We start from the raw sequence: 12,269 nt of genomic DNA, 5'->3' as shown, positions 1-12,269 counted from the left end.
TGACCACATATATGCACATACATTTACATGCATGTGCACATGATATATACATGTACACACAAAACACATACGTGTACATATGCACATGCATAGACATGCATATATACATGAACACATACATGCACACATGCACATACAAGTATGATATATAGACGACATGTACTCATGCACATGCACACACATATACATATGCATACATACACAGAGACACATATATGCACATGTATGTACATGCATGTATGCACATTCACATACACAACATATATGCACACATGTGCACACATTTACATATACATTTATTCACATATATGATATATGTATGTGCGCATACAGAACATGTATGCTCATGTGTGCGCTGCACGTGCATGCATGTGTGCATGCACGCACGCATTCACACCAGGCACGTACATGCATGTGCACATATATGCACACATGCCTGCACATGCATGCCATATACACATGTACGTGTGCACATATATTCACACATGTGCACTTATATGCATGCGCACATACACACACATACACAACATATAGATATGCACACATACGTGCACTGCACGCAGATACATGTGCACACATTCGCACACATGTGCATGCACATGCACACATATATAAACACACACAAGTACACAACATGCATACGTACACACACATACATGCATGCGCACAAACACACACATGCACACACGGGAAGTTTAGAGGCCGAGCCTGCCCTGCCCCAGGACCCCCAGTGCCGCCGCCTTGCCCCACCTTCTTGTTGTCTCTGTCTCCGGAGGAGTCATCGCGAACCTGGAAGCTGTGCAGGTTCACAAAGTCCTTGAGGTCGTAGGAGTCCCCACGGCGCTTACAGATGAGCAGGGCCTTGTCCAGCAGGAAGGCGTACCTGGAACAGCAGGTCTGCGTCCTCCAGCTGGCCCCTCGGCCTCTCTGCCCCACTCCCTCCACTTGCCTGGCCCCACTCTCCCTTCAGCCCTCTCTTTGGTCCTCTTGGCCACGCCCCCCGCCCATCCTGACCTCATGCAGCTGGTCTGTGTGGCCCCAACACCTGTCAGTCTAGGCTCCACTGTTTGCTTCCTGGGACCCTAACCACCTGTCTAGAAATCTGACTCCATTTCCATCCCCACTCAGGCTCCTCCCTCAATCCTGTTGGCTCCGCCCACAGCCTATCTATGCCTGGCCCCACCCCTGCCGTGCCTCCTTCCCAGACCCTGAATGGCTCTGCTCACCTATTAGGAACCTGGTTCTTTCCCCGCCCAGGCTCCACCCCAGGGCCATTTTGGCTCCGCCCACCTGTCCATCTTGGAGCGCCGTTCCACTGAGGTGATCTTCAGCTCCCCATCCATCTTGGGCCGGCCATAGTGGGCCAGAGACTGGTCCTGCGCAGCAAGCAGGGGGTCTGCCAAGGCCCACCCAGGAGCAGCAGGGCTGCCATCCCCAGCGGCCACACCCCCCCGCCCGCCAGCCCCGCTCCTCACCAGGTTCTCGATGGACAGCTGGAAGTTGGTGATCTGCCGTAGGGTCTCGTTGTCGCGCTTGACCTCATTCACACACTGTGCCAAGTCCTGGGGGCAGAGCAGGGGTGAGCCCCGCCCCCACGTCCGGCCCAGCCCCTGCCCTGGCTGGGAGGCCCAAGACCCGAGACACCAGGGTCCCCCTCACCCTCATGGCGTCCAGGGCCAGCCGCAAGTTCTCCTTCTCCATCGCGTCCTGCGTGTGCTTCACCAGCTCCTGCGTGGACACGGAAGGGCCGTCACCCGGGCCAGCCCCCCCGGACCCCCAACAGCGTCCCCGCACACCAGCCCAGCCGCTCCTCCCTCATCCTGCTCAGCTGGGCCCCAGGGCCCATCCCAATGGGTGCTGCAGCCCGCCCACCCCCAGGTGCATCCTGCTCAGCTGGGCCCCAGGGGCCATCCCAGTGTGCGCTGCAGCCCCGCCCACCCTCAGGGGCATCCTGCTCAGCTGGGCCCCAGGGCCCATCCCAGTGGGTGCTGCAGCCCCACCCACCCTCAGGCACATCCTGCTCAGCTGGGCCCCAGGGCCCATCCCAGTGGGTGCTGCAGCCCGCCCACCCCCAGGTGCATCCTGCTCAGCTGGGCCCCAGGGCCCATCCCAGTGGGTGCTGCAGCCCCACCCACCCTCAGGCACATCCTGCTCAGCTGGGCACCAGGGGCCATCCCAGTGGGTGCTGCAGCCCCGCCCACCCTCGTAGTGCATCCTGCTCAGCTGGGTCCCAGGGCCCATCCCAGTGGGTGCTGCAGCCCCGCCCACCCTCAGGTGCATCCTGCTCAGCTGGGCACCAGGGCCCATCCCAGTGGGTGCTGCAGCCCCGCCCACCCTCAGGTGCATCCTGCTCAGCTGGGCCCCAGGGCCCATCCCAGTGTGCGCTGCAGCCCCGCCCACCCTCAGGCGCACCTGGAGCAGCAGATGGTACTTGAGCACCCGCTGCATGGGCACCATGAGCAGGTCCCGCAAGGTGAACCTGCCGTTGTTTGCTCGCTGAGAACATTCCTGCGGGAGTCGGAGGACAGCGGGGTGTCGAGGCCAGACGGCGCAGGTGCACAGGCGTCGTTTCCCTCCCCACCCCCACCCCGAGGACATAAAGAAGGACACCCAGGGCCAGTGCTGCTGGCCTGGGGGCGGAGGGGCAGGCCCAGGGGCCCCATCCCTGCTGTGTCTCCACTACACACAGACCCAGTTGGGGTTCAGTCCAGGCTCCAGCCCAGGCGGGGACTGGGGCTCAGCACAAAGTCAGAGACTTCAGCCCAGACTTGGGGCACAGTCAATGCTGGGGTGTAGCCCAGGGCTGGTGCATCGTTGGGGGTCAGGGTTGACCTGATAATGTGGGGTCAGCCCCAGGACCAGGGCTCAGTGCTCCAGCCCGCTCTGAGCTCTGCCTTGTCCTCCCCTTGGCTGCCTCCCTTGCAGGCACTGGCTGAGCCGTTCCCCACGGGGCCCCGGGGGCCTCGGAGGGCCCATCCCCCACCTCCAGCTTCATCTGCACGTCCTCCCGCGCTGTAGCCACCTGGTCCAGGTGCTTGCTGGCGGACTCCACCTGACTGCAGTAGCGGCCGTAGACAAGGAACCTACAGGAAGAGGACAGGTCGGCAGGGGAGGGTGGCAGGCACTGGGGTCAGTCTTGGCCTCCCAGCTTGCCAGCTGGGTGATGCTGAGCCTCCCCATCCAGTGGCCTCTGGGGGCTGGGGTTGGGGGGGGAGGGGGCTCCTGAATGCCCAGGCAGGGCTCTCACCTCTCCTTGTATTTGATGAAGACCTGGTACAGGGTGGAGGCTGCGGGTGTAGACAAAGCTTCCTTCATCTCCTTCAGAAAGTGGGTGTGCACCCGAAGCAAGTCCTGGGGGCAGGGGGAGGGGTGGGCTGGGACCAGAGTCTGGGGCTGAGGGGTCGGCAGCCTGCCCTGTGTCTGTGACTCCCAGCCCCGTCCCAGGGCCAGCCGAGGGGACAGAGGCCAAGGGCCGGGTTCCGGCTGGCTCACCTCGATGTTGACAAAGATGATCTCGATGTCCTGAGGTTTGAGGAACCTCTGCAGGGGCTTCATGAAGTGCTGGGGGGCAGGGGGGAGAGGGATGCCGTGAGACCCTGCCCTCCAGCCCAGGGCCAGAGAGACAGGGGCAGGGAAACAGAGGTGGGAAGAGTCCGACAGAAACAGAGGAGACAGGCCGGCACCGCAGCTCACTTGGCTAATCCTCCGCCTTGCTGCACCGGCACACCGGGTTCTAGTGCCGGTCGGGGCGCCGGACTCTGTCCCAGCTGCCCCTCTTCCAGGCCAGCTCTCTGCTGTGGCCAGGGAGTGCAGTGGAGGATGGCCCAAGTACTTGGGCCCTGCACCCCACGGGAGACCAGAAGCACCTGGCTCCTGGCTTCGGATCAGCGCGGTGCGCCGGCGGCGGCAGCCATTGGAGGGTGAACCAATGGCAAAAGGAAGACCTCTCTCTCTCTCTCTCTCTCTCTCACTGACCACTCTGCCTGTCAAAAAAGAAAAAAGAAAAAAAGAAACAGAGGAGGGGGAGGAGTCGGGGAAAAAGAAGCTGAGGCAGGGAGACAGACAGAAACACAAAAAGAGAGGCTCACTCCAAGACTCGCACATGGGGACTGGTGTTGTGGTGCAGCAGGTTCATCTGCTGCTTGGGACATGGCCGGCATCCCATACCGGGGCACCAGTTCAAGTCCTGGCTGCTCTGCTTCTGACCCGGCTCCCTGCTAATGCACCTGGGAAAGCAAAAGATGGCCCAAGTGCTTGCACTCCTGCCCCTATACGGGAGACCCGGATGGAGTTCCAGGCTCCTGGCTTCAGCCTGGCCCAGCTCCCGCCATTGTGGGGATTTGGAGAATGAACCAGTGGATGGAAGACTGACAGCTCGCTCTCTGTCTCTCTGTCTCTGTCACTCTGCCTTTCAAATAAATAATAATCTTGTGCATGATTGTTCATTATAGCCCCAAAGTGGAAGCATCAATGGATTAATGGAGAAACAATTCTGGTATATCCATACAATGGAATATTACTCAGCCATGAAAAGGAACACTGACATTCGCTGCAACATGGATGAACCGTGGAAACACACTCCATGAAAAGAAGCCAGGCACAAAGGGCCACATCGTGTGTGGCTTCATCAACAGGAAACACCCAGAACTGGCAAATAAACAGAGACAGGGCATGGACCACTGTGGTTTCCCGGGGCCAGGGGAGCAGGGAGGCCTGGTACGGGGATTTTTTAGAGGTGGATGAAAAATTAGACAGTGGCGAGGGCTGCACCACCTTACAGATGAGCCATACAGTACATTAACTGAATCTCAATAAAGCTTTTGTTAAAGGAGATGAAGGGAAGAGACAATGGAAAGCTGGAAGGAGAGAGGCGTGGCAGCTGGGTGCCTCCCGCACTGGAGCCGCTGGCTACTCTGCTCCCAAGCCAGCTCCCCCCTGACGCGCCTGGGCAGACCGCCAAGGACGTGGGCCCTGCTATCCATGTGCAAGACAGGGACGGGGTGCCAGGACCCTGGCTTCAAATGGAAGTCTGTCTGTCTCTTTCTCTCCCTCTCTCTGTCACTCTGTCCTTCAAATAAATAAAAAATAAATCTTTAAAAAAAATATGACTGTGGTTAAGACGCCCAAGTACCACACTGGAATGCCTGGGTTTCATTCCCGGCCGTGACTCCTGACTCCAGCTTCCTGCCAGTGCAGATTCTGGGAGGGCTCAAGTGCTGGGGCCCCTGCTCCCACGTGGGAGACCCGACTGGAGCTCCTGCTCCTGGCTTTGGTCTGGCCCAGCCTGGCTGTCGCAAGTATTTGGGGAATGAATCAGCAGATGGAAGACCTCTCTCCTCCTCTCCACGTGCGTGTGTGTGTGTGTGTGTGTGTCGCAAATAAATAATAAAAATAAATACAGAGAATAGAGATAGAGATGAGAATACAGGAAAAGACAGAGACAGGACCAGGGAGGCACACAGGGACGGGGAGAATCGGATGGAGAGAGACACAGAGGCGAGAGAGACAAGGGAAAGACAGAGACACCCGGAGCCAAAGAGAACTAAGAAACGTAGAGCAAAGGAGACCCGGCAGGGCCCGCGCAAGGCCCCGGGAGCGCCAGGCTGGGGCGTGCCCTGCCGCCGGCTCCCGCGGGCGCGCGCACCTGCTGGATGGAGGCCAGCGTGTCCGTGTACTTCTCCTCCGTCTGCTGGATCTCTCGCAGGCAGCAGCACCGCTTGTCATACTCCGTCATCTTGTGCTGCGGGTGAAGAGGGGAGGCCAATGCTGAGAGGGCCTGCGGCTGCCGCCCACCCGCCCACCGCCCACCGCCCACCCGGGCCTGGAGCTGCGCTGCGCACCGGCGTGGGCACCGGATCCGTGCGCATGAGGTCCTCATAGATCTCGTCGCCCTCTGCCTCCTCGTTCTCCACGCAGTCGTACAGGTCCTCGTCCTCCTCCACGGTGTCGCTGCGGGACACAGAGTCAGCTGGGGCCGCGGGAGCCCGCGGGCCCCACACCCACCAGCCCCACACTCACTCGATCTGGTCGGACAGGCCACTGTAGATGTCTTCATCGCCCATGCTGTCTTCGTCGATTGGGAAGGGCCTGGGGGACCCAGAAGGTGTGAGGCAGGAGGGTGGGGCCAGGTGGGAGGGGGCTCCACGGAGGGGGAAGACGGGGTCCCGTGGCCCAGGCGGTTACTCACATAATCCCCTTGTTCTGGGCAATCTCCGTCCAGGACAGAGCAGACAGGGTGTAGATGACCTGCAGCAAGGACCCTGGCTGTTCAAGGAGCCCCTTGCCCACCCCCACCCCCACCCCCAGCATGGCCTTGGATCCCAAGTACCGGAGGCTAGACCTTCAGGTCAGACCCCATGGCTCTGGAATTTTCTATCCCATGTCACCACTCCCACCACTTGCTTCCATCTTTAATGCTCACAGATACTGGCACAGGGCAGGATGATGTGGTTCTCAGTTGCATATAAGGAACCCCGGGCTCAGAGAGGCACTGACTCCTATCTGGGGTCCCTCAGCGAGCGGTGAAGCCGGGGCTTGAACCCAGGCCCAGCCGGGCCCCACGCCAGTGCTGTCAGCACTTGTCTGGCTCCTCTGCAGAGCCTCTGGTGGGTCTCTGCTTACCCAGTGTGGATGTTAATGGAAACGCATTGAAAGCCAGTTGTTGGGCTCAAGGAGCCCAGCTCACCTTCCCAAAATCCTGCACATCGAAGAGGTCAAAGGCCTCGAAGAGGTCACTCCGCTTGAGGCCGAACTTCTCGCAGCAGGTGGAGAGAAAGGTGCGGATATTCTTGAGACACAAGAACTGTGGGGGGAGGGGGTGACCAGAGAGGTGGGAGGTGAAGACCAGAGGACACGCTGACCGCAGGGCGGCCTCCCTAGGGGCCCACACAGACGGAGGTGCGGGCTCCCGTCCTCAAAACAGCTCCCAGGCCAGCGCTGTGGCATAGCAGGTAAAGCCACTGCCTGCAGTGCCGGCATCCCATATGGGCACCAGCTCGAGTCCCGGCTGCTCCACTTCTGATCCAGCTCTCTGCTATGGCCTGAGAAAGCAGTAGAGGATAGCCCAAGTGCTTGGGCCCCTGCACCCACGTGGGAGACCTAGAAGAAGCTCCTGGCTCCTGGCTTCAGATTGGCCCAGCTCTGGCTATTGGGGCTATCTGGGGAGTGAACCAGTGGATGGAAGACTGACTCCCTCTCTCTCTCTCTCTCTCTCTCTCTCTCTTTCTCGGCCTCTGCCCTTCTGTAACTCTGCCTTTCAAATAAAAATAAATAAATATTTTTTAAAAAATTTGGACAGATGGCTCTGATCAAAACAAATTCTTGTGCCCATGAATCAGCCCTGTATTTGGTTCATCCAGTATCCCAGCGGGCCCAGGTTTCTCTGAGGCCCCTCAGATTCTACAGAATTTCTGTCAACTTCCCACACGCCAGCACTCCCACCCCCAGCACGTGCACTTCATGTCTTCCATGGGCCTCACACTCTGTGAGTCACTGGAGGCCAAGAGTCCAACACAGCTTCCCTAGGAGAACAATTAGAATCCACCTTGGCCGGCGCCGCGGCTCATTAGGCTAATCCTCTGCCTTGCGGCGCCGGCACACCGGGTTCTAGTCCCGGTCGGGGCGCCGGATTCTGTCCCGGTTGCCCCTCTTCCAGGCTAGCTCTCTGCTGTGGCCAGGGAGTGCAGTGGAGGATGGCCCAGGTGCTTGGGCCCTGCACCCCATGGGAGACCAGGAGAAGCACCTGGCTCCTGCCTTCGGATAGGCGCAGTGCGCCGGCCACAGCGCGCTGGCCGTGGCGGCCATTGGAGGGTGAACCAACGGCAAAGGAAGACCTTTCTCTCTGTCTCTCTCTCTCACTGTCCACTCTGCCTGTCAAAAAATAAAATAAAATAAAAATGAATAAATAAATAAAAACTAGAATCCACCTTGCAAAGCCACATAGCTTATGACTATCTTCACACAAAATGTCCAGAATAGGTCGATCCACACAATGGAATATTACCCTGCCACGAAAAGGGGGAGCAAAGTCCTGTTTCACGCTCCCACATGGACGAACCTTGGAAAATCCCCAGAGCGAGAAGCCAGACACAACAGAACTCTGATTATATCGTTCCATCGACGTGACATGTTCAGAAAAGTTCTGGGGACTGAAGTCCACGCTCACATTCATTCTGTCTGATGTCCTCTTGTTGGCTTGAGACCCCGTGTCTTCTTGAGTCTGCTCCTGCTCCTCCCTGTGTGTGAGCCTACACCCCAACTCCTGTGAGGCCACCTGGGCTCCACACTGCGATTTTTATACCCATTTTTCCTATAAGGAAGCGGGCTCAGAATGGGAGGGAAAGTGGCCCACGATTATTAACAGCAAGAGTAAGTCCAGGAGGGGTTGCCATTGGAACCCCAAGATGGGGTGGATCCAGAACCCTCGACCTTGACCACAACATCATCTCTCTGCTTGTGCACGGTGGGGGCCACAGAAGCACCTGGTGCGAGTTCACTCCCCAGCCCGCCACACAGCTGATGCGGAGGGGAGCCTCACATCTCGCAACGCCGCCGCTAGGCAAAACTACTATCGCCCCCACTTTACAGAAAAGGAAACCGAGGTAGGGCCACGCAGCCAACACGCAAAGTCAGGCAGTGTGACGTCAAGGCTGACGTTTGATGATGCCACCGCTGTGGACCAGCGCAATACAGGGTACTGATGGTGCCCTCGTCCCTGGGTGACCTAAGAGGAGGGGTCCCAGGGCCCCCTGTGGGTGTGGAAGTCGTGGGTGCTCCAGTGCCTCCCATCACATGATGGAAGGTTTGCATGGCACCTGTGCACAGCCTCCCGTGCTGTTTCAGCACCTGTGGATGGCTCGGCACCTAACACACCATGAATGCTGCAAGATAGTTCTTCAGGGAATGACAAGCGAAAGAAGTCTGCATGTGTTCAGTACAAACGCCTGTTCTCCCCCAGATGTTTTCCATGTGTGACTGGCTGCACTTGTCAGCACCCATGGATACAAGAAGCCAACCGCATCCATGCCTCTCCATTGCTGCCACGTCCACCAGCTACCTAATCCACTACCTCTACTACGTGGGCTGCTTCACACTTATCTGAGAGACAACCTGACACCTAGAAGGAAAACCAGAAAGGTGAGTGAGAAGCAGACACGCTTGTGAAACATCCAGGATGTGAAACAGTGCGACCACACGCTGTGGAGTCCAGTGGCCTGCTGGGGCTCTCTCTGTCAGACACAGAAACGCGTGCAGCTCAAGATGCAAGAAAGACACAGAAACAATTCAACATCCATCTGTGATTTAAAAAAAAAAAAAAGGAGGAAAAAAATTTGGCAAAGTCGGATGAGGAATGCTGGGAGGGCTCCTCAAGAAATGTAAACCAGGGCAGAGACAGCTCCTTCCACCATTTGCTTCAGACCTCAGCCTGACAAAGAGAGGACAGAGGCAAACGCCACGGGAATCTTTACAGAAGACCCCGTTGTCAACAAGGACACCCTGGAGACACACGGAGAAACCAACGGAGTTCATGGTAGCGCTTGCCATGGTGCCGAACGCGCGCCCAACACAAATACGCCAACTCCTCTGTGTGTGAGAGGTTCTGCAGCTATCAATAGGAAACAGTGTTGCTTTCAGGAGATAACGTCTGTGAAATCCCACAGTCAGCAAAACTCACCTGTGGCGACAGAAATCAGATCAGTGGTAATTTCGGGGGCGGGGGAAAAGTAGAGACTGACAGGAAACGCTCCGTGCCTTACGGGCGTGCGCTTGCCAGCACTGACCGAACAGTAAACCAAGGAGCTGAACACATCGCTAGAGGAAAAGCAGACTTTTTACCATAGCCTAAAAGATGTGAAATGAACCAATGGAAGTGAGGGGGCCAGTGCCACCCGACACCAAGACTTCTCATAAATCTGCACGAACGACACGAGGGTGACGTGAAAGTGGTCAGGTCCACGTTTCCAGCCCAGGGCCAAGTTCTCAGAGCCACAGCCATGAGGGATCCTGGCACGGTCATCACCGTCCTCATTCACAGCTGCGAAGCTCATTCATCCAGTATTGGGGACTTGGAACCCAACAGAGAGGTGCAAGGTTGACCGCGCCGCAGGTTCTCAGCCAGCCTCCGTCACCGCCACACACCACACTCCCCATCCTTCACAAGTGTGAGTATCCGTGAACGCCACGTCCACGGAACCAACCCACCACGTGTGGGAGACACTCGGGGGAGACGTGTGTCTGTGCCGACTTTATTTTCTTGTCACTCTTTGCTAAGCAACGTGCATGACATTCTCAGCGTACCAGGTGCCACCAGCCTTCTGGAGATGACCGACGTCTACAGAAGATGCTAAGCCATTCTACAGAAGGGACTCGAGGGACGCCAGGGGGACGGGCAGCGTCGGAGAGCCAGCCCCCTCCCCCACAGTACTCAAGGACGCCTGTGTCCAGCTGGGAGGCCAAGTCTGAGGTACTCACTTCCTCCTCTGCTGGCAGCCAACCCACAGGTCCTTCACATTCCACATCCACACATCCCCCCAAAGCCAAGCCCTGCTCACCATCCCCAGCACCACGTTTCGTGGTGGCCCACAGCCTCGGGGGTTTCCCGGATTCTCTTCCTCCTCCCAGGTCCCCGCTACCGTGGGGGAAATCTGACGGTGTCACTCACCGCTTGAAACTTGGTGGCGTTTGCATCCCCCTCCTCACCACAATGGCCTTCCTCACTGTGGCCTGCAAGACGGCGCCCCCTACTGACTGCCCCCAAGACTCCTCCTCGCTCCATCTCCTACCTCTGCTCTCCTCTGCTGCAGTAGAAAGAATTGTCCCTCCCTCAATGCAATGCATTTTATTTTCACTTGTCTCCAAGCCTTGTATTTGAGATTCCCTCTGCCTGAATGTCCTGTGTGGTAGCTGGGTTTTTTTTTTTTTTATTTTAAGATATATCTCTGTCTCAAAGAGACAGACACAAGAGAGAGACACAGAAAGAGAGAGAGAGCTTCCATCCACTGGTTCATTCCCCAAATGGCCACAACAGCCAGGGCCACCTTCTGCTGCTTTCCCAGGTACATCAGCAGGGAGCTGGATCAGAAGCAGAACAGCTGGGACTCATATGAGAAGTCGGCATCGCAAGTGGCAGCTTTACCTGCTGTGTGCCACAACGCCAGCCTCCTACCACCCTTGTGCTGAAAAGGGTCAAAGAACAAAGGACAGGCAGGTTCTACTGCAACTTCTCAGTTCTGCCACTGTAGAACAAAAACAACCAGAGACACCGACATGGACAGCCCTGACTCGGCTCCAAGACGACTTTTTTTACCCACATAGGTAGACACACATAAGGGCACTTGGCCTAGCAGCTGAGACACCCACATCTCGCATCCGAGTGCCTGGGTTCGAGTCCCAGCCTCGGCTCCTGAGTCCAACCTCCCTGCTGACGCAGACCCTGGGAGGCAGCAGTGTGGGCTCCAGTGGTTGGTCCCCTGCCACCCACATGGGAGCCCTGGATGGAGCTCCTCCAGGCTCCTGGCTTCAGCCTGGCCCAGCTCCAGCCGCTGCAGGCTTTTGGGGAGTGAACCAGCGAAAGGGAGCTCACTCTCCCTGTCTGTGTTTTCACCCCTCAAGCAAATATTCCTCTAATTATAAAAGACAGCTGAGTGGCCAGAGTCAGCCCACGGGCCACAGTTTGTTGGGTGACCTCTGAGTTAGGTTTTTGGCCATTTGCAACCTCCTTGGGGGTGGATCCAGCGCTTCCATGAAACACCAGAGTCTGCCGGGCTGGAGGGAGACAGGAGACCCCCATGAGCCCCCTCAGCAGTCATGGCGTCTCCATCACTGCAGCCCGGGGGCTCCAGTCTTCTCTGCCTCTTTTTTCTTCCCCCTCCTTTTCAGACTTTACCCCCTTTAGAGTATTTCAGGGTTCACCACAAGACTGAGCAGCAGGCACAGAGACTTCCCGCACGCCTGGGACACGCGGCCTCTCCTGCGGCCCCCATCTGGTCCCAGAGTGGTGCCATGAGTCTCGTCGGATGGACGTCCCCCAGGATGGCGACGCACCGTCACCCCCAAAGTCCAGGCTTCAGAGCAGGGTCCCCCTGGTGCTGGGCTGCAGAGGTGGGGAAACTTCTCTCTGCCAAAGGCCACTTGGATACAGATAGCATCATCTGCAGGCCACACAAAATGATCAGCCTAAAACCAGCCTGCTGTACATCTCCTGAACTTTGAGTCCCAACTGCAGCTGCCTTGCGGGGGGCAGGGGGAGGGCAGACCAAGAGGTTCTGAGG

General features: G+C 57.7%; 1 protein-coding gene across 2 annotated transcripts in view; it reads right to left on the bottom strand.

Moving 5' to 3' along the window:
- The window catches only part of VAV1 (vav guanine nucleotide exchange factor 1), a 54,728-nt gene that overhangs the window by 24,370 nt on the left and 18,089 nt on the right, over positions 1-12,269 (bottom strand). For both annotated transcript variants that reach the window (XM_070058768.2, XM_070058769.2), the window contains exons 2-14: positions 6,686-6,802; positions 6,188-6,246; positions 6,019-6,087; positions 5,841-5,949; positions 5,645-5,740; positions 3,493-3,561; positions 3,248-3,351; positions 2,984-3,083; positions 2,413-2,508; positions 1,660-1,728; positions 1,476-1,562; positions 1,291-1,376; positions 751-883 (exon numbers count right to left, since the gene is read on the bottom strand). In XM_070058768.2, coding sequence (XP_069914869.1) covers positions 751-883; positions 1,291-1,376; positions 1,476-1,562; positions 1,660-1,728; positions 2,413-2,508; positions 2,984-3,083; positions 3,248-3,351; positions 3,493-3,561; positions 5,645-5,740; positions 5,841-5,949; positions 6,019-6,087; positions 6,188-6,246; positions 6,686-6,802 — 1,194 coding nt within the window. The remainder of the gene's footprint in view (positions 1-750; positions 884-1,290; positions 1,377-1,475; positions 1,563-1,659; positions 1,729-2,412; positions 2,509-2,983; positions 3,084-3,247; positions 3,352-3,492; positions 3,562-5,644; positions 5,741-5,840; positions 5,950-6,018; positions 6,088-6,187; positions 6,247-6,685; positions 6,803-12,269) is intronic.

Source organism: Oryctolagus cuniculus, chromosome 16, assembly GCF_051225735.1.
Source record: "Oryctolagus cuniculus isolate XC-2025 breed Fujian yellow rabbit chromosome 16, ASM5122573v1, whole genome shotgun sequence".
Classification (NCBI taxonomy): Eukaryota; Metazoa; Chordata; class Mammalia; order Lagomorpha; family Leporidae; genus Oryctolagus; species Oryctolagus cuniculus.
The sequence above is the reverse complement of the archived record's forward strand: the minus strand, read 5'-3'. Positions and strand labels throughout refer to the sequence as shown.